At 40.4% G+C, this 26174-nt stretch overlaps 1 protein-coding gene across 3 annotated transcripts in view; it reads right to left on the minus strand.

Moving 5' to 3' along the window:
* Nucleotides 1-26174, minus strand: part of DOCK8 (dedicator of cytokinesis 8) — a 315501-nt gene that overhangs the window by 20104 nt on the left and 269223 nt on the right. For all 3 annotated transcript variants that reach the window (XM_072610925.1, XM_072610934.1, XM_072610944.1), the window contains 9 exons: nt 24478-24630; nt 22846-23004; nt 19400-19500; nt 16004-16196; nt 11359-11502; nt 9301-9432; nt 8182-8316; nt 5126-5215; nt 2203-2439 (listed from right to left, as the gene is read on the minus strand). In XM_072610925.1, the coding sequence (XP_072467026.1) occupies nt 2203-2439; nt 5126-5215; nt 8182-8316; nt 9301-9432; nt 11359-11502; nt 16004-16196; nt 19400-19500; nt 22846-23004; nt 24478-24630 (1344 nt within the window). The remainder of the gene's footprint in view (nt 1-2202; nt 2440-5125; nt 5216-8181; nt 8317-9300; nt 9433-11358; nt 11503-16003; nt 16197-19399; nt 19501-22845; nt 23005-24477; nt 24631-26174) is intronic.

Below are 26174 nucleotides of genomic sequence, written 5' to 3' on the forward strand. Positions count from 1 at the left end.
GGGGACAGGGGTGAGGATGAGACCCATGATTTCACTGATAAGGGAACTCTTGGTTAAGGAAATTCTTTCTACCAGTTCAGGTCATCATCTCCTCGGCAACCTGGAGTTTTGGAGGGTTAATCTAATCTAATCTACAGTTATCTTTTGCTAGGGTTAGGGGTGAGGGCCCCTCCCATCAAAATCTGGAAAATGTGTGTTAAATTTTCTTCCTACCAGAGAAGATGTCTGAATTTTTTCTTTTTCTTTTATGGAGTGTTTATAGTACTATACATATATTTTACACATTTATGAGTTTCTAAACTTTTTCTGTGTCTGCTGGCTGTTGTGTATTGTCTGCACTTTCCATAAAACTCCCCCTCAATTCCCATTTAATTTCTTATGCTGCCCTGTGATGTATCAAAACTGTGATGGGGAAAGGCACAATGTGGAAGGGATGAATATAATCTAATTTAATCTAGTTTAGAGGTATCAGAGGCAGAGCTTGAACCTCAATCTTCATGGCTCCAAAGGCCACTATGCCTTGCCAATATGGCATATACTATAGGCATAGGGATTAGACCTCTTATTTCATTGGTACAGGGAGCACCCAAATGAGGAAACTCTCTCTACCAATGCAGGTTTCCTGTACCTTATCAACTACTTAAATTAGAGCACTGAAAAATTAAATGACTTCCCCTGGTTTACACAGTCAAGGTATGTCAGAGTGGGATTTGAACCCAAGTCTTCTTGGCTCTGAGGCTGGCTCTCCATGAAGATTCTTAGTATTAGAATTAGACATGGGGGACCAATAAAATGATTAGATTCATGAGCACAGGGCAAAGAAGAAATGGTTAGAAGAGTTTCAAGACAATCTGACTGAGGAAAGATCATTTCAGGTGAATCTTATTTCTATTCCAGTTCCATTTCCATTATGGGGGCACATTATTCCATTTGCAACTGGGAGAACTAAGGGTTGTTGTGAGGATCATAAGAGGTGATACAACAAAAACTCATTCTATGTGAATGTCAGTTCTGTTTATTATTACCAGGTCTCTGGCATCTCATAGCCTTTTTTGGTATTGTAGAAAGTGGTTCTTCCAACCCTACTTGCAGGTCAGTTTCTAGTCAATAGAGTCTTAGTGGTTTACCTGTCATGGTTTAGTATAACCCTCTGTAATACTAATGCAAAGTTAATGGTGGGTGGGAGGGAAAGTTAAAGATCTTCCCTGCCCATTAATAGGTCTCAATACCTTTTGTTAATTTCTAATGAGGCACTGGGTCAGAGGGTCCTGCCCTCCAGCTCTGAAAAGTGTATAAATACTCCAAGGTGAGGTTTTACTTTGGGGCTTATCATTGGAAATGTTTGTTTGGCCAGATGAGACTCTGGGCAGCTGCTAAGGAACCCCCTTGGCTTTGAAAACCCAGATGTTGGTGTTCTCTCTCTGGTAACTATGTATGTATTGCTTATGGTCAGACAGTTGGAAGCCCTGTCTGTTGGTCAGCATTTCAGTGCTGACTTTTTCCCCTGAACTAAATGAATGATACATGTGCTCGATTAAAGTAGATTGCTGACTTCTCAAGAGTTGCTTTCCTTTTAGAAAAGCAGATCTAAGAACCTGTACAGCAGGCCCTCCTGTGTATGCTGGACTCCTTGTTGATATACCCTCCTCTTTGTAAAGTTGTGGTTTTAGTGTTAGAAGGGAAGGCCAGAGTGACAAGAGAGTCTGGTCTAGAATCAGAGGTCTTCATCATTTGTCCCAGCCTACAGTGGTCTTACTGTTTGATACCTGTTACACCAGGATCAGGATGAGACTCGTTATTTCATTGGTATAGAATTTCTGGATAAGGAAACTCCCTCTATCAAATATTACACAGCAATTAAAAATATCAATATGGACTATAAGCCACTGCCCAATATAGGTTTGCTATTGCTAATAAACTACAAGACTAATTTCAGAATCACCTACAGGAATTTGCATAACATAGGGAGCAGAGAGCAGCTGTCTGACCAAATCTGGACACTCACTCTACTTTGAAAATAAAAGTGTTTCCAGGTAGGAATTGGTAAAAGCTCCCTTCTTTCTATTTTCATTGCCTTTTGGTCTGGAGAGACCAAACTCCAATTTGGATCCCTCTTTGGGGACAGTCCCTCCTGCAGAAGTCCATTTCCAAGATTTCAATGGCTTCATTTCCCCAAATTGTAGTCATTTCCAGGGACATTACCTCTTCCTTTTGGATGACTCTGATTCTGGTCTTGATGTAGGGGAAGGCATGCATGGTGGTCAGGATGGTGTTCCTCCTGTATTGCTCATTTAGCTCACCCCGGGGCCGTCCCTCCAGTGTAAAGGGGGTTGTGTACATGAATCTTCGGAGGTTGAAGTTCTTCTCAAAGTAGGTTACCCTGTCTTTCATCTCATACTCATCAAAATATGGCTCCACAAAAGTGATTTGTATGTAGGCCTAAGGGAAGGGAGGGAAAAGGAGGGAGGAAATGAGCCTCATTTTCCAACCACAGAAACATATCATGACGAAGGAAGGGAACAGGCATGCTGGGACACATCAAACAACAGGATCTCTTTGACTTCACTGAGGCTGCAGCATTGATGGCATCAAGAAGGAATTCAGCTCCTCTCCAGGATCCCTTCTCATACCAAAGTCAAAGTTTTCTTATTCAGAACTATTTTTCTTTTTGAAATTTTCACCAAAGGAATTTAAAATAAAATTTAGACCTTAAAATTATTCCATGGGAAAATTAGAAACTCAATATGTTTTAAATTTTAAAATAAGCTCCTACTAAATGTTCTACTAATGCTTTTATTTTTAAAATTGACTGATGGCATTAGTAGAACAACTCTTCAGAAAACTTGGGTTCATTGTTACCAGATACAGGGTCACCATGATGTTCATCATCATAGGGTAGGTAGGTGGTGCGGTGGATGGAGAGGTGGGTCTGGAGTCAGGAACACCTGAGCTCAAATCTTGCCTCAGACACTTGCTAGCTGTGTGACCCTGAACAAGTCACTTAACTTGTTTGCCCCAGTTTCCTCATCTGTAAAATGAGCTGGAGAAGATCTTTGCCAAGAAAACCTCAGATGGCATCACAAAGAGTCAGACATGACTGAATGACTGAACAGTAGTAACACGATGTTAGTCAAGGACTAGAAAAATCAGGATGGTAAATTGTGCAGCTCAGGCTGGTGGGTCATTGCTTTGTTTTTAAATTCATATTTCAGGCTATTGGGAACAATTATTGAAGTAATGGCAAAGTTAAAAAAAATTCCCTTCATCTCGTCACATGCATTTCTTTTATTTTATATCATGTGCATTTCCAAATATCATAGCATAGGGCCACAGAATTTGAGCTGGAAACTACTTTATAGGTCACTGAGCCCAATCCCCTAACTTTACAGATGAGGAAACTGAAGTTTGGGCAATGTAAGTCACTTGCTTGGGGCCATACATCTGGTAAGTATTTAAGTTGGGATCTGAATCCAAGTCTCCTTGACTCCAAGTCTAAAGCTGCTTAATATTCTTCTACCTCCTCCCATCCCCAAAAGTCATTCCTTGTAACAAAGAGTAAAAAAGAAAGAAAAAGCAGTAATTGAGTCTGACAGTATATACAATCTAGAATGGCCTATACATAGAGATGGAAAGATAGAGATAGAGATAGAGAGAGAGAGAGAGACAGACAGACAGACAGACCCGCCCCCCCAGGTTTGTGAATAGCTCATCAGGCTATTAAGTCTAGCCCCTTTTCTTCCTGCCAATCATAACTTACGCTGTGTCTTATTTTATGAACACTTATATCTTGATGTTATTCAAAGGAGAGAAACACTATTTTCCAGAATGGCTGTTGACCAAAGGCACTGGTATCAGTGTGTGGCTGTGGTGGCCAGGCAAAAAGTATAAGATGCCAATCAAGAATGTAAGTGCCTACTGTATGCCTGGCATTGTGCTAGATTCTGAGCACATACGTAGAGAGAATGAAATCCAGTTTGAAAGCATCTTCTATTCTAATGGGGGAGACAACAATGATATATTCAAGAATACAGGCTAAAATGCAAAGAAAATAAATGCCAATAAGTACAAGATAGTTAAATGCAATGTAGTCAGGGGAGGGAGGGCACTTACAATTACGGGGAATCAAGAAAGGTTTCAGGGAGAAGGTGGTTCTGGAAGGAAAAGAAGGATTGAATATTGTATTGTACCATATTGTGTTGTACTGTATTTTGTGACATTGTATTGCATTGTGTCCCATAGTACTGTGTTGTGGGGGACTGTATTATATTACAGTGTATTTGTGGCATTGTATTATACTGTCAGATTTTATTGCATTGTGTTGAATTGTATTGTTACATTATATTTTGTATGTTTCAGTGTGTTGTATTGCAATTATTGTGTTGCATTGTGTTGTATTTTATTGTATTCAATTCTAACTTCTGTGACATAAAAATCTAGGAACAGATCTTAATTTCTAATCCAAAGCTCTCCTACTTTGCAGAAACATTACATTGTCCCTCGTTACAAAGTGCTAACTTCTTGGGGAAAAAAAGCCACCCTTATTCTTTTTACCTTAACAATCATGTCAAGAGTTCTTTTTCATTTTAGTTGGCACATTGCATGAGGGACCATTTATTCTCAAACTTATTGATGGATATCAAACATGGTAAGTGCTATATATCTTCTTTAAGGTTCCAGTCAACAGGTATCTATTTTGCTGCGGATGTGGGGATGAAATCATAAGGAAATACGGAGAAGAAGAAAGAGAGAGAGAAGATTTTTCACTACCTGAATCAGTCTTCACAAAAGAGATTTCAAAAACAAAGACGCGTAGCTTGAGGCTGCACATTTTATCAGCCTAAGAGCCTTTTCCAATCCTTCCCTCTTTGTCTAGCATCACAGCCATCCTGCATATGGTAACAGTGAACGAAAGCTGCCTGATAAGTTGTTAGTCAGAACTTTACATTAGTACTGAATGTAAATGTTCCTGGAGTATGATTTTTAAGGCCTAAGCAGATTTCTCCTCCTGGGTACCAGGCAATAGCTAAGACACGTAGGATGCATTTAAAAGTTTCAAAGGGTCACATGCTAGCTGCCAGAAAGGAAGGGTCCCAAGGGTGACCCTGTTGTATAAGTCCATCCCTACCTTTTGAGGATCCAACTTGGTTTTGTCCACAGGAATGGAATCTTTAATTACTTCCACAAAGTTTGCACCAAAGCATTGACCATAAAATGCCTAGGAAAAAAAGAAATAATTCTTAAAAAGTTGTTTTGACAAAATCCTCCCCTGCCACTCTCTCTGGTTTGGAAATACAGGGCAAGACTGGAAGAAGTATAGGGCTTACCTTGTGGGCACTTGAACATTTAGTAAAGGGATAACATAGGAGCTAATGAGCAAATTTCGGGTTCAGAGTCTCCACAACCCAAAATAAAGAAAAGTCCTGTCCTTCCAGATGATAAAACACATTCCTATTATAGGCATTATGTCTCTAAAATGATTTATTTAATAATTACTGAATACCCACAGGGAGTGTTGCTACTGAATTCAGCCTCATTGATTCATACTATATAAACTCAGAGACCACCAGTCTTTTCCTAATGTGGCAAACGGTAGCCAGAAGTATTCAAACGTCAGTTCCATTCACACAGTGTGATACAGCAAACACTTATCAAATACTTGCTCCGTGCTAGGTGAAACTTCAAGGAAGTTGAGATATTTAGGCAAGACATAGTGGCTGCCTTCATGGAGCTTACGATCTAGAAAGGTGTGAGACATTCTTATACACAGCTATAATAGGTACACGTATATATGCCATTATAACACGCAATGACATATGATAAATGCATTAATTAGCAAGTTACAAAACAAAGTTCTATGTGAGGTGCAGGGAGGAAAGGCCTTGATGGTAAAGAGATTAGAGACAGCTTGCATAGAGGGGTCCTTTAGCTGGGCTTTAGAAAATGGGGAGGAATTCAGTAGAACATCTCTGAGTTCCAGTGGTAGAAACAGGACAAACCCAGCAGTAAGGAGATCTAGCACTTTCACCAATTAACTGTATGGCTTTAAACAAATCACTTAATCTCTTCAAGAGGCAGTTTGGCAGCTAGATTGTGCAGTGGACATGGTACTGGGTTTGGAGTCAGGAAGACTTATCTTCATGAGTTCAAATCTGGCCTCAGACACTTACTAGCTGTGTGACCCTGGGCAAGTCACTTAACCCTGTTTGCCTCAGTTTCCTCATCTGTAAAATGAGCCAGAGAAGAAAATGGCAAACCACTCCAATATCTTTGCCAAGGAAACCCCAAAGGGGGTCACAGAGAATCAGATGCAACTGAAATCCCTGAACAACAAGAAGACAGTTTACTTATGCACAAGCAGGCAAGTAATAACTTCTTGTCAATTTTCCTGAAAGGGATAATGTAAGTCTCAGGGAGACAACCATAGAATCTTAAAAGAAGGGTGCTAAATAAATTCAAGGTATTTATTATAAGGCAATGCATACACTATGTATAGCAACGCCTCTGCTAGCCATCATGACATGTTCAGAGGACCTTAAGTGAAGAGTAACCGGAGTGTGCTTCAGTTTTTACAGGGCTGTGTTCTGTCATCATTTTTTTAGTTCTCAGGATTATCATCATTTCGACATGTCCTCTAGATTATGTTTTCTTTGAATTGTGTTCTATGCTTATTCTTTTTAGTGCAGCTCTGAAGTGTCAGAGGTGAGATTTCAACCTGTGTGATCCTGGCCCCTTAATCTGCTTCTCTGAGATTCAGTTTCCTCATCTGTAAAATGGGTATAATAATACATAGACAACCTAATCACCTGGTGTGAGGAAAGCACTTTATAAATTGCAAAGTGCTATAGAAATTGGAGATGTAATTATCAGCTTATTATTATTATGGCCTTGGAGTCAAGAAGACTCGGAATAGGTTCAGGTAAGTCAGTAAGTCAATAAGCATTCACTATGCGCTTACTATGTGCCAGGCACCGTGCTAAGCACTAGGGATATAAAGAGAGACAAAAGATGATCCCTACCCTTGAGGAGTTCACAATCTAATGGAGAAGACAACATTCAAGTAACTTGGTACAAACAGAATAAATGAGAGAAAATCAACCAAGGAAAGGTTTTAGAATTAAGAGGGACTTCTATAGGAAGATGAGTGCTGCTGCTGACACAGTCTGGCTGTGTGACCCTGGTCAAGTCACATAACTTCTCAGTTCCCTAGGTAACACTCTAGGATATATATATATTTTTTATTTTCTAAATTTCATTTTCTTCTGTGCTTAATATACACCAAATAAATAAGCATTTCCATATTCAAAACAGAATAGAAAAATAAACCTGCAAATCTCTATTATGTACATCTTGCTTTTCTTTTTAAGCATATGATGAATTCAACATTTAAATTTCAAAACTGTCTGCAAATGACAGAGTCACTTCTGATCTGTATCAATAAAGTGAATTCCCAAAGTTGGAGTTCCCTATATCAATAAAATAAAAGTTTAGACTAAGAAAAAAAAATATTTCTCTGTGACTTTCTCCATTACAATCTTCCTTCAATGCCTTATCCTGATGCAGCGGCAATCTCAAGTTCTCCAAGGCTATGCCAGGAGAGTACTAACTCTGGCAGGTCCCACCAAGCTGGAAAGGCTTCAAGTACAATCGCGGTGACGGATTATGTGCTTGTTATCTGACGACAACCCTGGAGTCACTATATCAGAACTAGGGTTCATTACCTAGAGTCACAAAGCAGAGAGTGTAGTTTCTGCAAGCCACACATATTTCCAGGTACAATTCACTGATTTAGCCTTGGATAAGCCCCTTGAAACTAAGGATTGCCCTGCTGAATTTGGGAAAGCGTGCCAAAAATATCCCTGTAATCATAAGTACCTTGGGAAGGGGACCCACACAAGTGAAGTACAATCTCTGCCTTTAGACATTCTGACAACCAGACACTGGACTTGTGGGGAGAGGTGGAGGAAGGGGCCATTCCAAACCTTTTCCCACCACCAGCTGTCAGTGTGATTTCCAGATGGGCAGTATGGAGTGGTTTCTATGCCAGTGAAGCCAAGCCCAAGGCCAGTGGTGGTGGGTTTTTTTTAAGCTACCTAGAAGGATGTGCTTTAACTACATTTCCTCCTCTCCTCCCCCCAATCAGGAAAGTTTTAGATGCCAAGCACAGAAAGCCACACTTCTTACCTCTAGTCTGTGTGAAATTTCTGGAAGCTTAGTAATTGCAGGCTCTTTGTAAACAAATTCCTGCTCATCCAAATCTCCGAATTTGGAGCCATAGAAACCAACGCGGAAGTAGGTTCCAAACATTCGCTTGTGACCCTGGAAAATACAAGGCAAGACTCCATATTTACACTTTGACTTCTCTCAAATAAAGAAGAGTAGTGTTAATTAAATTACGATGGCCATGATTACTATCAAGAAGATATCCATAAAAACAAAAACTGAATACATACAAGTTTTGATGCTTATAAAAGGAGCTTTGGAAACAACATAAAAGAAATAGATGCTCTTGGTTAGAATTGCAACTAAGAATTCCTGAGCTTGGGGCAAATTCAATATTGTAGGGACAGGGATGGGGAGATGGCAGTAGCCAGTGCAGAGGATTGTTTAACTGAGGATGGTGTCATTCTGGGATGGAGCATTGTAGAACATGGTTTTTGCTATTGAGGTGGGGGAGGGGGCATTGAGATTGGACCCTAAGCATGGTAACACTGAAGTGGGTTCACATTGAAGAAGTATGGGAGGGACATAAAACTAGAGGGTGGGGAAAAGGAACAGTGGTTGATGCAGCTGAGGGGAGAAAGCATTGCATTCTCAGAGAGCAGGTACAACTCCCCAGGGAGGGAGTGTACCTCATTACGTCCCCTTAAATTGGCCCTCTGGGGCAAAGAATGGGTTGTCCCAGACTAGTTATAGTTCTTGCTCTTAATTACAGTCTCAGTTCTACTACTAATTCCTTGAGCGTCTTTGAGTACCGTCACTCTTCTTTCTGATCCCTAAGGTCTCTCATAAGGTGCTAATATCCAAATCACATAAGCAATTTTCAGATTTTCTTTGAACAATGAATTGTATATTGCATTGGGCTCTAATTAACTCACTTCTCCTCCTTTCACACTCTTGCTACCTGATTTTTGTTCATTCATTGCTAGCCATGTAACAAATTATGGGATACCGCATGAAGGAGAACTTCCTGGAAAAAGAAGGGAGGGAAAGATCCAGGGGATGGGGACACAGACGACCAACCACTTCAGCATCTGTGACTAAGGTCACAGGATGCGTTACAAAGGGATCTGTCCTAGGTACCTTGGTAATAATGTTATCAAAAGCCTTCTGCAGTTTGTCATGAGTTGAGGTCAGTTTCCTGAAGTCCCGGTGAGCTTCCAGGATGGGGATGACCAGCTTGTAGACTTCATTGACAGTTTCATACAACCCTCCCTTATTAAAATGAAAAACAAAACAGAACATTAAATAGAATAGGACCTTTTAGAAGATCATTGTCAAACAATGTATCCCAAAGATGGTGGTTTGCTATTGGCAAGCTTATCACTTCGCAGTGTTGAAGATGATGCCTAAGTCTATTCTCTGACTAGTACTTATTTTATATTCCTAAGGATTTTTTTTTTGTTCACACCTGTTGTTTCGCTGGTATTGGGAAATTCTTGGTGAAGAAATTCTACCAGTAAGGAGAGGTAACTCTATGTGAAGCTTATATTCTTAGAGAATTTCCCAAGGCACTGAACAGGGAAATGAATTGTTCAGGGTTGGCAGCCAGGATGCATTAGAAGTGCCGCTTAAACCCAAGCCTTCTTGTCTCTGGGGTCCTCTTTTTATACCCACTGGTCCATTCCCTCCATCTCTCCTAGGAATTAGAGCCATCTAAATAAGTAGAGGCAGACTGGTTCAGTGAAAAGCATGTTGGATTTGGTATAGGAGGCCCTGGGCTAGAATTTTGCCTTACTATTTATTTTCTGGTATGACTTGGGCCGTCATTACTCAAGGCCACCATTCTTCATGAGTAAAAAGAGAGGAGTCAGGCTAAAGAGACTGTAAGCTCCCTTCCAGCTTTGTCCATAATTCTACGAACCTCTTAGTGTTATATATTCTACCCATTAATGATAATTAGTGGGAGTCAGAAAACATCTAGGCTCCTGTAAAGTAATAATGAGAGAGGGCATCAGTTTTTAGGTAATGAGGCCCAGAAATCTCTGGAGAATCCACCAGTTCTTCTGGTTGGAAGTGAGGTATCCTTTAGAGAAAGTTTTAATTCTGAAGGAAGATGGTGAGGAAAGGAGATGAAAAGAAAAGGGGAGACATTAAGACTGCTAAAAAGGAAAAAGTTTTAGTTTTTAAGGAGGAAACAGAAAACAAATTAGGTAAAAAGAAGAAACTTAGGGAAATAAATTGTTGTTGTAGTTTAGTTTTCAGTTCTGTCTGACTCTTCATGACCCTCTCTGGGTTTTCTTGACAGAGACGCTGGATTGTTTTGCCATTTCCTTCTCCGGCTCATTTTACAGTGGAGGAAACTGAGGCAAACAGAGTTAAGTGAATCACTCAGGGTCATACAGCTAGTAAGTGTCTGAGACCAGATTTGAACTCAGGAAGATGAGTCTTCCTGACTTTAGGACTGGCACTATTTCCATTGTGTCCTTTATCTGCCCTGGGATATAATATGGTCTGCTAAGTTTAGTGAAGCCTTAAAAAATGGTCATTGGTCAATCATTGAGGGAGCTTTTTGGGGACAGATGATAGATAAGGGAACAATCTGTGGTAGTGTTTCGATACTTTTCCTTTGCCTTGGATTCAAATAACAAAAATTGGTTTGCCCACCTATTAGGTACACTGAAGGTCCAGCAGATGAACAGGGTGCTTGGAGGTCCTATTTGGAAGTGCATCTATATACAGTCTAGGGAGGACCTTTATGTTAGAAGAGAGGCCTACTGTACTAACTCCCTTTTCCTTCCTAGATGTTTTAATGACTTGTCCCTAACCTTTTTTTTGGACTGACTAGGAAGGAATGAAAGCTAATATGGTTGTATTAATTCATTGTGCAACTCTGGCAAGTCACTTGACTTTTCCCTATAAAAAGGAAACCACATAGTGAGACTTCCGTATAGCTAACATGATGTAGTGTTATAAGGAAGAAAGGATTTCTAATCCCTTGCAGAAAGAATGCAGAGTTCAATGGAATTTACAAACCCCTTTGCCAGTCCCTGGATACCCCTCACCTTAGCCTTTGGAATTTATGGTGAGTAGGTACCTCTGAGCTTATTATCAAGAAGTCATATTTCCCTCAAATGAGAACAATGTCTTTAGATTCTCAACATTAAGGCACCCTTTGGGGTTCTTCTTGATGTCACTCACTGTGCTAAAAAGTTCAGCAGCTTGTTCCAACAGCCCAACCAGGCCGCTCTCTGTGAAATATCTCCCAGAACACACGCCATCCTCATCAGGGGACAGGATGTCATCAGAGACTGCAGATTCCTCCAGGACGTTGGAAGAGATATTCTGAAACAAAGCATAAAATAAACCTGAGGGGCCAGTTGAAACAAGTCAAATCAAGTCAAGAGGAATTTATTAAGTGCCTACTATGTGCTGGGCACTGTGCTAAATACTGGGGATAGGTCAAAAAACAGTCTCTGCTTTTAAGGAGTTCACAATGTTAATGGGGGAGAGAACATGTCAAGGACTGTGTACTAAACGGATACAGACAGGATAAATCAGAGATAATCACAGGGGAGACGATCTAGCGTAAAGGGGAACTAGGAAAGATTTCTTGCAGGATGTAAGATTTTAGCTAAGACTCGAAGAAAGCAGAGGAAGCCAGGAGATGGTGATCACTTCTCTCTCAGCAGAAAAAGGAAGTGTTTGAGGCTAGATGAAGTCTGCCATCTCTTTTTGTCTAAACCCACTAGCCAATGAGTTGTACTAAATGAACTGGAAGGGGCACAGAGGTGGGCTTACAACCTGTAATAGTTAAACACCCAGGGGAATTAACAAGGCGGTGATCCAAGACCCCACGAAGCCTTGGTTGACTTTCCTTCTGATGTGGGGCAAGGACCTGGGTGGTACAGTGGCTAGAGGGCTGGGCTTGGAGTCAGGAAGAACCAGGTTTGAATCTTGACTCAGACTTAACTGCTCTCATCTTTAAAATGGGGGTGATCGTAGCACCTACCCACAGGATGGCTGTGAGAATCTAATGAGATGACACATTTTGCAAACCTTAAAGCTTCATATAAATCCTAACTATTGTTATTATTATCATTACTATTCTAAGATATAGAGTATGCAAAAAGTCTGTGTAGTTTTAAGCTGTTTCAAAACTGCACTAAGACTTTTGGGACACTCTATATTGCCACCTTTCCCCTGATTTCTGGTTGAATATCTGTGATATTGCTTGGTAGTAATAACGAGGAAGGAGTGTTGTGGTACTAATTACATATTAGTTCCATACAGTTCTGTTTACTTGCTCGTTGAGAGCAGAGTGGTTTGTTTGTTTTTTGCCACTTTTTGTATCCCCAGGGCTTAGCGCAATGCCTGATATGTAGTAGGCACTTAACAAATGTTTACCGATTATTTCTTTTCATACATTTATCCTTAAACCACACTGTGGTTTAGGGGTTCTCAGGAGATTCTTAGAAACTCTCAAAGCTGTCTTTAACCCAATTGTGACTTTTCTTTCTTTCTTTCTGTTAAGTCCTTTCAGAGTTTTTCTCTGGTGGTATCTCAGAATCGGAGGCAACAGAATCTTTAAGAGCATGATGTGGGGAGAATGTAGTGGCCCAGAGAAAGGGTCTGTTTTCATGTCTCACTTCCTTGGCCATAGAAGCCTGAAAAGAGAAGACAGAGTTACACAGCCTAGGGCTATGACCAGAGAAAAGACATTCTAGGAGCATTCTCCTGGCCTGGGAAAGTTGGAAGGAGCAGAAATGGTATGAAAGAATACCTCCAGGCCCACATTTGTGAAGTAGATACTGCACCCTGAGGCCCAGAATTCCACAAAGCTCAGCTTTGTGGAATTTGATGGCTTTGAACTCCTTTTTCCTCTGCAGATTTTATTTAACTATAATTCATTTTCCTTGGCCGATAACTTATTCTATTGGAACAGAATAAGATTGAAATAGAATGCATAAGAAAGTCACAACTATATTTTCTTGGAGTGGAAAAAAGAATGAGATCACAAATATCAATCTGAGATGAAGTTATTTCAGAGAAGTATTGGGAGCCTGGGATATGAAATAGTCAAACAGGATGATCAACTAGGGCTACATTTCTTTGCCTTTTTTAGGACATAGGGGATCTAGGAGCTAGTATCCACGTGTTTCTAAGAAGTAGAGGGGAATAGATTGGAAATACAAAATCTGACTCTGAGAGGTGGGCCAGAGGAATGGGAAGAGGACCGAACTTGGAATTAGAAGATTCAGCCTAGAGACTCAGCACTCTAACTCCCTAACCTTCAGCTTCCTCATCTGTAAAATGGGAATGCTAAGACTTGTACTATCCTGCTTCACATGGTTGCTAGGAGGAAAGTGCTTTGTAAACCTTGCATAAAGAGAGCTTTTTTTTTTTTTTTAAAATCACCCTGGCTTATCTACTTGTAAGCAAACCATAAACTGGAACAATTAATATGTGACTTATAGGCCAGATGTATGAGGTTAATTAATATTTACACGGAATGCTGAGAATCTGGGTAAGTGGTGACAAAGAAGTGGAAGAAACAGGAACCTCAGAATTGACTAAAATCTAACACAAGAAAGATAGAATTTAGTTTTAAGGATGGAATTCACTGATGATTTTCTGGGAATTGCAAGTTATCTTGTTTAAAGTGCTTCTCCATGGTCTCATCACTCAGATTGCCTTTTTAGAGAAAACAGGACAACGTAGAAGAGAATACATCTAAATCAGTTCTGCGATTGTATACTTTATCTGATTTAAAAACTGATGTGAAAATTTCATGCATTTTGCCAATTTTGGCGGGAGGGGAGTTAAATGATCTAATTAAAAATATACATTTCTGAGAAATTTCAGGTATCAAAGGTGAAAATCTAAAGAAGAATAAGTGGGGACATACTTGCTACCAAAATTAGTGAAATTAGTAGCTGAGTTCTGAAACCATTTGGGTCAATTAGCGTCAGTAACCTGTAACATTAGACAAATCTGATCTTTCTGGCTCCTTAATAGTGAGGTAGGGATAAACACAGGCTTGTGAAACCTGGTGGAGAACAACCCAGGATACAAAGAACTCTGGAAGAAAAAAGAGCTGGTACAAGAAAATAAGAATATAAGAATAATAAACGACTCAGAGAATATTGACCAAAGAGAGATACATGATATACAAAGGAGTTACTGTAATCATGCTATTCATGGTTTCAGGGAGATTACACTCTAAAGACTCTTCTAAGACAGAGTGCATATAAAATAGGGTTTGTTTCTCCCCGATTCTATTAAACACTCAGCAACAACAGGGCATGCCTCACCTTGAAGGAGCTGTGGTTCCTGGCCTGCCCCAACTTTCAGGCGTGGCTGACAGTAGCTGACTGCTAGTAGGGTATAGAAACCACTCTTCAGATCTCTAAATATTTCTTGTGTCCAATTAGAAAGAGGGCTTGGTTCTATCTTCAGTTGTTTTTTTTTTTTTCCTTCTCAGATCAGTTTAGCTTAAATTGCATCTGAGGGCAAGTGGAGGGGGGAAGGGAAGCTAAAAGAAAGGGCATACAGGAAAATATTTCTCTGAAGTTTGGAAAATACTTTTGTAAGGGTAAGGATAACAAATTCTATACTGTTGTTCGTCCTTCGTTTTGAAGAGGACTGATGACATCATGGGGTGATGTCTTGACTTGCGTGTGAATTGGATTTAAGTGGGGCAGAGCTGTGGAAAGTTATCAACCTCACTTCTCCCTTCCACAGTTATCAAAGGCCAGTGGCATGCCAAAAGTCAAGAGGACTGGTGATGGTCTGGTATGCTGTAGATGATCTTGGCATCTTTCCCATCTGATTAAGCTCTAAGCGCCCCACAGTGCCTGCTTCCACAGCCATCTTCATGACCATTGGAACAAATTGTTTTCATCTTTCCATTCTGCCAGGGGAAGTCTTCACACGTTTGGGGTAGACATCCCTTTAACTCACAGATGGGTTATTCTATGCTTTAACAATTGTTAACATATATATAGTGCGTTAAGATTTTCAAAAAGATATATCATCTCATTTGATCCTCCTAACTACCCTGTGAAGCAGGTGCTTCCTATTTTACAGATAAGGAAACCGAGGCACGGAGCAGTTAAGCAGCTTGCGTGAGAGTTGCACAGTGACTAAGTATCTCAGGTAGGATTCATGAGTAGTTTTCCCTTTGAAGTCGTGTCATTTAGAGGTGATCCTGTACTCGAGGAATCCCATTAAGCAAGCTTTAAACCTTGAAGTCGATCCGAGCACCAGGGTGGATGTATGTTCTTTAAGGAACAGCCATAGTGGACAGAGTCAGGAAGACTTGAGTTCAAACCCAGCCTTAGATACGTTCTAGCTGTGTGACCCTGGGCAAGTCACTTAACTCTGTTTGCCTTGGTTTCTTCATCTGTAAATTGAGTTGGAGATGGAAAGAGTAAACCACTCCAGTATCTTTGTCAAAAAAACCCTAAAAAAGGGGTCATAAAGAGTCTGACATGGCTGAAAAAGATGGAACAACAAAACCAATCTGGAGAGGCCTAATGCCAAAGAGCTGGCCACCAGGTGGTCATAGCAACCTGTAAATACTGTCTGCTGATGCACAAAAAGGGATTCCCCAGGTGGAGAATGCCAACACCTACAAATCTTTATGGACTAAGAAGTGAAGAAGTTGACTATATGTTTACAATTACATAGAAAAGGAAAGGAAAGGAAAGCAATGCATTCAGGAAAACATAGGTTCCATTTCCCATCTGTAAATGATTGGGACCCCCAAGGGAGGGTCAGAAGGGTGAAGCTGTGGAAGACACAACCAAAGTGTACCATACTAAGAGGCAGATGAGATCCGTACCTGGAAGCTCACACTTCCTACTGGCAGGTAGCAGTGGTCCTCCAGCATGCTCAGGTACTCAGCCACCAAGGCTGCTGCATGCACCAGGCACATAGCTGCCTCTGTGTAGCACTTCCTCTTGGAATGTTTCTCAGCCATGTTCTGAAGCCAGGTCAGTCTCAGATCAGGAGATGTCTGATATCCTTTGGCAATTCTGAAGACAGATTAGGGGGAAAATGGTTTTGACAGTAATAAGATGGACATTTCCAGTTCTTTCCATATACACTGTTCGTTTTTCTTAGCCAAGAGTTTTCCAAATGAATCCAGCCAGCATTCCAGCTAACTTACACATGTGTATGAGTGTGTGTGTGTGTGTGTGTGTGTACATTACACTCTAAGAAATGGCAACTCGAAAAAAACAGATTGGAGAAAAGTCCTTACTGAGATGAGGTTTCTATTCCCTCCTTCCTTGCCCATCTCTTCAATAAGCAGAAGACAAATACATTGACACACTTATTTTGACCCTGGCTTTGTGGCAAGAATACTTGCTAGGGCAGAGGTGTCAAACATGCATCTCGCAGCATGGCATACATGGGCAGTGTGGCCCAAACCAGATTAAAATGTAATTAGGAAATAGCTAACAAAATAAATAAAAATATGATAAAACAGAAATAATATTATATTTTAAAACTAAATCAATATGTGGCTCACAGGGATCTTTATGCATGATTTAGTGGCACCCACTCCTTTTTATTTGAATTTGATACCAGTGCCCTAGACCATAGTGTGCTCTCCCATGTACAAAGGCTGCCTAATGAAGTTCTAAACATAGAAAAATGTGATATCTACTATAAAATTATCGTTTCTGTATGTGATTGGATCAAAGCGATGCCTTGCCAATTTGATCTCTGTAACATCTTACAAAATCTCCTGTCATCTTTCTTCTTGCTGTCACCTCTTAAGAGATCTTCCCACCTCAAGTCTCTCCAAACTCTTAATCCAACTCCAAATGGCTTCCAGGTTAATTTTCCCATTGCACAGGTTTGAAACATGTCATTTCACTACTTAAAAATCCTCCATAGCTCTTCATAGCCTCTCAACTAAATTGTGACCTCTTCTAGTTTCTCCATGAAGTCACTTTTATGTACATTCCATCCTTGGCAAATTGAAGGACAGTGACACATTCTGTGCTTTCCCACTGCCCTGTCTTACTTCCCTGTGACTGGAATACCCTACCCTATCACCATCCCATCTTGGTCTGTAGGTATACTGCTTTTTTGTTGTCTGTCCTTTGTTCTTAAAGGAGGACCATGATATCAGGATGCTGATACTAAAAGACTTGCAAGTGGATTGGATTTAAGTGAGGGAGGGTTGGGCAAGGTCACCACCCTCGCCTTCTCCTCTGGAGCCATCTGGGTCCAGAGGCAAGATATAGATCAGGATGACTGGAGATGGCCCTTCACTAACGTGAAAATGTTTTTAATAAGAATGTATGTGTAAAACCCATATAAGATTGCACGCCATCTTGGGAAAGGAGGGGAGAGGGAGGGGGAGAAAATTTGAAACTTATGGAAGTGATTGTTGAAAACTGAAAACAAAGAAATTAATTAAATTTTAAAAAAAAAGACCTAGTTCAAACACTACTTCACCCATGAAGTCTTTCCTGATCCCCCAACTTGAAATATTCCTCCTTGCTTTGATCCAAGTATTTTGTATTCCATCTATGACCTTAAAATATTCTAATATTCTGTATCACATTTACCTGTCAGCCACATGAATATATTCTATTTATGTGGGAGACAGTATCACTTAAAGGATAGGAAACCAACCCTGGAGTCAGGAAGGCTTGGTAAGTTTTACCTCTAACATACACTTGGTTTCATGACCCTGGGCCTAACTTCCCAGTGCTCTAGGCAACTCTTTAAGATTATAAATTGCAGAAAAATCTCAGACCTGCATCAACAGAGGGACTTTTTAATGCTGGAGGTCTTTGTGTCAATGTGATCACTGATCCAATCCCTATCCCTTTCCTTATTAATCTTATTAGATCATATGCTTCTTTCAGTTATGTATTACATCCTGCTTATCTTTATATCTCTCCTAGTACCAAGCACCATGCTTTGTACCTCAAAAATTTTTATTTTTGTCTAGACCTGTGATTTTATCAAGAAACTTAAAAGCCTTGGTAAACAATGCTGATAAAGACAAGGTTAACTTTTCACTTCATTTCACTGGTCATTGGTCACACAGTGACCATGGTAACATTAACTCTCAGTGTCCTGGGTTACCTTCTAAGATAGATGTTAAAGAGGTACCGGCATTATACATTGCATATGGCATCCCAGATTCAGATTTCATCTCTGCTATTCACAACCTGTGTGACCTAGGTATGTTACCTCCACCTTTCTAGGCCTCAGCTTTTTCATCTAAAAAATGTTAGGGCTGAACCGATAAGATTCTAAGGTCTCTTCCAGATCTAAATCTACAATCCTGAGATGCTAGCAGGTTCCTATTAAGTGTTTTCTGAATGTGGGATAGAATATATCAAATAACTAATATGAAAGATGATACATGATCTCTCTTTAACACATCATGGAATATAAGAAAGACGCTGTTATAGTTTAGGTAGACTATTCTTCATTAGATAAGTATTCTCAAAGGCTAGATGAAAATTTAGTTTTTAAAAAATTGGAATCATACTGGCTACTAGGGAAGTTTATTTATAGAATTAAACCATGTGGCTAATTTGATTTTGTAAAAGAAAGTCACTTTCATTTACTGTTTTGTTGTTTATTGTGTGGCTTTTTTTGGTACAGAGAACTACTATTCAGGAAACTCCCTTTACCAAAGTGAATTAACTTCTGCTTTGCAACCTATAGCCTTAGATTTGCCTGGGGTTACACAGTCAGTAGTGTCAGAAGCAGGAATGGAATTCCCAGGTCTAAGGGACTCCAAGGCTGGCTCTTTTGCCACAATGCCAATCTTTCTTCCTTTGCAAAGTTAGAATTTTATAAGTGGGGCCTTTTAAAAGTAGAGTGCACCTATAAATTAAACCTTTCATTTCTTGTTATTGAAATTTTTCTTCATTTTTTTCCCCCAGTTTGCCCATGTATGACAATATGATGCAGAGAAAAATGTGCCGTGTAATTTATTAGTGAGACAGCACATAGAACACTGGACTTGATTTCAAGAAAACCTTAAGTGTGAAGTCTCCGTCACATACTAATTAACTATGTGACTCTGACCAAGTCACTTAACCTCTTAAAATGGGTCGTGGTTTTCTCATCTATAAAATCAAGGGATTGGGTCATATTTTGGCCTTTACAATGATCCTTTCCAACTTAAAATATGCACTCCTGTGATCCTCTAAATCCCAGGCACCCAGTGTCCCTTCTTCAGTTGACTCAGGTGTTTTACCTATACATGAGATCCATCAGCATCTCTGGATCTTCCTGAAACTCTCTCATTTTCACCGTGTCCGACAAAATGCTGTTGAGATTGCACAGAAGTTCTTCCACCTGCGGTGGGACCAACATGGTAACAGAAGTCACAACAGTTCTCAGAATTCACATTGAAGCCCCACTAGGGGTGGGGAACCCACAGCCTCGAGGCCACATGTGGCCCCCTTTAGGTCAAAGGGCCACACTCGAGGCCACCCAATCCCTGCCCAAGTTCTGAGAAATCAACTTGAAGCCTGAGGCAGCAGCCTGTGTACTTATGGACTTTGTGAGGGACAGACATTCCACGATTGCTAGCATTAGGTTGGCTTAAGTTTTATTGCAGTGACATAGAAACTAGACTCTTGGGAAGGAGAGAAGTAGAGCATTCATTAAAGAAAGAATCTGACTTGGAAAATAAAATGCTGATGAAGCTTACTGTCCATAAAGGAACTTTAAGACGCTAACAAGTGATTGCTTGTTAGATCTTCTACCTACCATTAATTACTGGTGATCATTAAAGAGAAAAACAAAACAAAGCAGAATAAGTTCACTCTCTCCTACGTCATTCAACAAATTTAACAAGCTGTCCTTGGGTCTTGTTAAGACAATGGCCCAAGGAGCCTCCTGGATTCTGTTTGCATCATTCCCTGTATTTAAAATTCTCTTTTCCCCTCCTCCCTCTCCCTCCTTCCCTTCTCCTCATTTTTTCTCTCCCTCTTCTCCTCCTCTATCTCTTCCCCTTATTCCTTCTCTTCCTCCTTCTCCTTACCTCCTGCACTATGTTCTCTATTGAACTCCTTCAAGAAAGGACTGTAGTAGTAGGATCTTTGAGTTAGGAGGGACCTGGGACTGAATCATGGTATGACATCCATTGGCTCTATGTCTATGGGCAAGTTACTTAATTTGTTAACAAGTCACCAAGCTTTAGCTTCCTTATTTGTAAAATGGGGCTAATGATACTTGTACTATCCACCCCATAGGATTGTGAAGAAAGTGCTTTGTAGACTTTATATGCAGTGTAAGTGAATGATTATGATTCCCTCTCCCGTTGGAAATCATCTTTTCTTTCTCATATTTTACATACTATTCTGTGCCTTTCATATTCTAGGCTGCATTAATATTATATAACCATTACACATTCCCACAGATATCATATTCCCTGAAAGTCTGTAAAGTTCTTAAGTGCAGAGATTGTATTTAAGTTAAAGTTCTTAAGTGTAGAGACCGTATCTAAGTTACCTTTGTATGTCTCTTTGCATCTATGTACGGTGTTACAGACATAGAAGGCACTCAATACATGGTTACTGAATGTTGAAAAATAAACTGCCCTATAAAAGGTACCACATCAAAAGGAATCGGCTTGGTCATGGCATGCGATGAGTGAAATTTCCATAGTGCACCGTTTCAGGCACACTGCTAAATGAGACCTAATTATGATCAAGAGCCAGCACTGGATAGGGCTGTGAATGTTATGGTCTTCCAAGCAACGTCCCAGATATATTCATTTATCTAGGGCTTCCAATGACTCTTAAGTTCATTCATGAAGGCCCAGCAAAATAGTCTAAGAGAAGTTATAGGAGTCCATGGTCTACTGGCTTCCTCTAAGTCTCAACTAAAATCCTACCTTTTATAAGGAAGGAAGCCTTTCTCAACTCCTCTTAATTCTTGTGCCTTCCCTCTCTCAATTATTTCCTATACACATACACACAGAGCTTGCTTTTACATATTTGTTTGCTTGTCTCTATTAGACTATGAGCTCCTTGAGGGCAAGGGTTGTCTTCAGTCTCTTTTTACATCACCAGTGCCTGGCACATAGTAGGCTCTCAATAAATTCTTATCAACTAACTGACCATGGCACTAGTCAGAAAAGACTCCTCTAAGAGGAGTCTTAGGTACGGAATAAGCCACCTAATTTATGGGGCCATTTGAGGCCCAGTGAAAAGTCTACTGGCTCTGAGCTCAAATAGGTTGCTTGAAATTTCAACCACTAATTACTCCAAAGAGATTCTGAGGAACTTTTTGAAGGTATAATTTAAAATATGAATTGGTTATCTGGAATGTGATATATTAGCCCCCATTAACACCTTAATCAGAATATATTAATCTCCTTTGTTTGAATGAAGTATGACTGTGAAGGAATGGGATAGAAAAGATTTGTTCAGGGGTAAGGAAAATGCAGGAAGAGAGGTTGTTGCAGCCTATAATAGTGTGGTGCCCCAGGTAGGGCACTATAAGGCAGTATAAAGCGCTGGGCCCTGAGAGGAGGGAGGGCCAATGAAAAGACACTGGGAGACCTTACAACGGAGGGCTTTTATTTTGAAGCAAGGGGAGACATTTGTGGGAGAGTGAGTGGGTGAGTAGTTCTAGTGATGCAAAAAATGAAAAGAAAAAAAAGATGTCAAGAGAACATTTGAAAAATACACAAAAGAGAGTGAAGGAAAGATCAGAAGGGGACACGCAAGCAGGATACGTTTGCTACTATCAAACCATGTGTAGCAGAATTTTAGTTTACAATGAACTCCCTTTTCTGTTCTTTGTAATTTTAAATATTCATGTCTTTTGTATTAATAAGAAAAAGTTTATTAAAGAATTGGGGGAGGGTACATGGATATATTGCCTGCTTTCTAATATTACCTAGCACTTTTTTTTAATGAACTCTCTATAATGTGGTTCCAGCTTACCTGGCCATCCTTATTACATCTCTTTGTTATGTTTCAACCACATACCCTCTCTTTTGATCAGACCAATGCCCTCACTTCCCCTGAAACATCAGATTCATTACCATCTTTCCTATTATGTATTGTCTTCACTATTGAGAGAATTCCTAAATCTTCTCTTCCTATCCAAATTCTACCCATCTCTCCTCCTACCTCGATGGAGCTTTCTCTGATTTCCATAGCCCTCACTCATCACTTCTTTCTCTGAAATTCAACAGTATTTATAATGCAGAGTGTACATTTGGGCACTTAATTAGCATTTTTGTAGTGTCCTCCAGTTGTTCCTTATAAAGAACTGTTGTCTCTCCAACATCCTGAGGGCAGGTGCCATGGCAAGCACTTTTTCTGTATGCCCCACAGTGCTGACCATATGGTGAACAGTTGTAGAATTATCAAAATGTGGTTGAGATTTTTATGAGTTGATGAATGACCATGACATAGTCAAAATGGAATCCTGAGATTACTTGACTATTTGGAAACTTAGCCCATGGATGTACATTTAATTTCAGTTCCATATAATTCTGACGTCAGTGTATTTAGATTCAAATCCCTTCCTTGATGATAACTATCTCTGTGATTTGGGGCAGAGTCATTTAACCTTCTTTGATCCTAGTTCCTTATTTATAAAATGATGGGGCTGCACAAGAGGGCCTTGGAGGTCCTTTGAAGCTTTACATCTATAATCCATTGAACTCTTGATCCTAACCTGGGCAGGAAAAGGCGTTGTCTGCATAGCTGTATCCTCCTCTGCATATGCCAAGATGGTTCTTAAGGATTTTCTCAAGTATTCCTCATTAAAATCAGATGCTTTACCAACCAAGGAAGCCAGGGACATTGTCACTTGCATTTTCACTCTTGCAAAATTCTTTACCGGAAAGAAAAAATCAGAGAATAGGTTATTAGGTAGAGTAAGTATTAGTCATAGCATCTTTTTTACTAGCTAAAAAACTTCACATTTGTCAATTTTCAATCTTATCTTAATATTTTTCCTTTTTAAAGAATTGAATACTGTAAAAAACCCTAAACTTATGCTAAGATTGAGATAGATATTACAGCCTGTGCCTTTGTCAATTTTCCTTTTAATTTAAAGTCACACCTCAGATTGGATTCCAGTTCCAGCTTTGCCCTCGTTTGCTTATATAACCTCACTTTTCTTATCTGAAAAATGCTTTCCTTACTCTAAAACTTATATTATAATGAGGGAGAGGAGAATGAGAAGACTAGTTTAGATGACCTCTAAAGTGTCCCTCCATCTTTACTTCTATGATCTTATGATTATCCTTCTACAAGTCCTTCCAAGTTCTAAAATGCTATGGTTAGAAGCAGTAGCTCAGACAAGTTTCTATGAAGCTAGGGCACAGGATCAAGCCTTTGATGATTGGATAGCTTTTCTTTTGTGTAAATGTACAGAGAAGGGGAGGATTGTATTTCCATGACCATGATGTTTGGAACTTGCTTATTTCCCTATGGCTCCTCTGAGAAGGCATATTTAGAGTGTCCTGGTCACTTGGGTCACATGCCCAAATATTCTCAGAGCTCCTCCTTCAGGTCAGGGCTAGCTTACTTTTTAATGTATATCCCCAGCACCCAGCAGTGCGCTTGGTACACGGTAGGTTCTTAATAAATGTTTGTTGATAGGCTGATTGATAGGTATCCTCATGTCTTCTGAAGACTTTTTCTGTTCCTTTCCAGGACCACTTATTTTCTCATTTAACATAAATTATGCTTTCATACCACCTCCTATACAAGAAACATTCCAAAGAGATGCACACCAAATGGAACAAAATCAGTGTGCCAAGTGTTACTGTTCTGTGGTCAAGTTGGACTTGGGGTGGGGGAGGGGAAAGAAAAACTAGTGCATGTGTATCTCTTTCAAGAGTGTCAGTCTACTGCTGTAAATCTGTCTCATAATGACCAAGGATAATTCAGAAGAGATGCGTAACTGGTCCATATTCTTCATGCTCTCTGTGGAAAAGTACATTCATTCTTTTCCTTCACTGATGGGAGATATTAATTGCAATTTGAATGCATGAATGCATTCCTTAGCAAAATGAACTACTTTGGAAGGTAAACTAACATGCCCTTGAGAACCTTGCTGTTTTCCTTCTGGCAAATATTAAGCTCAGCTCATATCAGGTAATAGGCACAAACATTTCTGATTCTCACAGTTACAGACAGAGTTCACTTTCAACGCTGCAAACATCTGCCTCATTTTACCCTTGATGAATGAATTCCAGCTCTAAGTCTCAGCAGGGCAAAGACTGAGTGGCCCCCTACGCCCACTCTGCAGGACCTCCCTCCCCCCAACCTCATGCTCGCTTGGCCTGAGGTCTCTTACACTAGTGGCACCAAAGCTAAATCTCATGAGCAGGTAGAGGGTTGCACAGGCTTGACTCCGGGTGATGTGGATGCTGCTGCTGCAATGGTGTAAAACCCGCTGGCACAGGTCGGCACACTGCTCCACTTCCTCCTCAAAAAGCAGGTCTCCAAACTAGGAGAGACAGTAGAGACCATTACACCCCACTCCCATGATTTCCAACACACTCAGACACACACACAGAGACAGACACAGACAGACAGACACATATCCATCCTACAACACACAAAGACACACTCCACCATACACACAGACACAAAACACATATACACATACACACATAGATAGACACACACAGACTCAGATACAGACTCAGACACATAGACACACATAGACACACACACACACACACACACACACACACACACACACACACACACACCACTCTTCTTGGTGGAAGGGCCTGCTGAAATATGCAGATGTTGACTTGGAAAAGAAAAACCATTGGAGCAGGTAATCTATTGCTTCACACGATAATGAGACACGACTCAGAAGATGGATTTGAGCAATGGGGTGTACTTAAGGTTTAATTATGAATTGCACAACTTCAGTGAAGGTTGCCTTACTAAGCCAACTCATGAGCCAGATTGCATCTGCCAGAAACTCACCAGTGAGAAGGCATTTCCCACCTCACCCCCCTATCTTCCAAGGCCCATTGAAAATTCTTGGCTACCATATTCCTTTACTTCCAGAACTGGGGGAGTGGGGCCCCCAAATGCCTCTACCAACCTTAAGAGTAGTGACAGTCCAATCAGCCTGGGGGAAACAAGCAACAGTTTTAAGATAATGGTGTAGTCTTATGCAAATGTGCAGTAAGCAGCCTGTACTTATGTTCCTGGGGCTATGATAAATTGATTTCTGAAACCTTAGGACATTTCAGAGCATTAGCATTTGCAGGATTTAATGACAAGTAATATATGTTGCCCAGAGAACTGGGATACTGCATGTGGACTCAAGAGCTGCCATGTAGGAAGCTTGCAATAATTTTCTTCACTACTCTTACCACTGTGGGATCAAGTGATTTGGGGTGTAGTTGATTGCCCTGGCAGTTAGAGGTGCCAGAGAACAGGAAGGCTGTTGGTGTAGGAGTGGTTTGACTGTAGGCTGAGACCAGACTTGGTGGTGAGAAAGGGTAGTGGTGATAGAGTATTGATGAGTAAATAGAAAGAGTGAAGGAAGAGAGTCCCAAATAGGAGGGAAAGTATGGTATGGTATTCGGTAGTGCAGGTAATGAGTATCCTTGGGTTTTCTCTCCTTATATTACTCCATTATTCCTTTTTTTTTAGACTGGGTCTTCCCTTCTCTCCCAAGTTAGAAGGACAAGGGCTTCTCATAAGACTGATACCACTGCTGATTGCCATAGGAGCGCTGACCTGCTCTGTTTCCAACCTGGGCCAGTTAGCCCCCTTCATTGGTAGTCTGGTAGACTCCTGGTCCTGGAGGCTCACCATATTGATGCCAAGCTTAGTTGGTATGCCTGATTGGCTTGGTCCATTGCAACACAGAACATCTGAGCTCAAGAGATCTGCCTGCCTCAACCTTTCAGGGGCTGGGATCACAGGTATGTACCACCACACCTGGTACCTTGTGTCATTCTTTATGGTATCTGAGGTGTTTGCAAGAGTTTGGGTTGGTCTGGGTTTGTGATCTGTGTTGTT

This window comes from Notamacropus eugenii, chromosome 1 (assembly GCF_028372415.1).
Source record: "Notamacropus eugenii isolate mMacEug1 chromosome 1, mMacEug1.pri_v2, whole genome shotgun sequence".
Taxonomy (NCBI): domain Eukaryota; kingdom Metazoa; phylum Chordata; class Mammalia; order Diprotodontia; family Macropodidae; genus Notamacropus; species Notamacropus eugenii.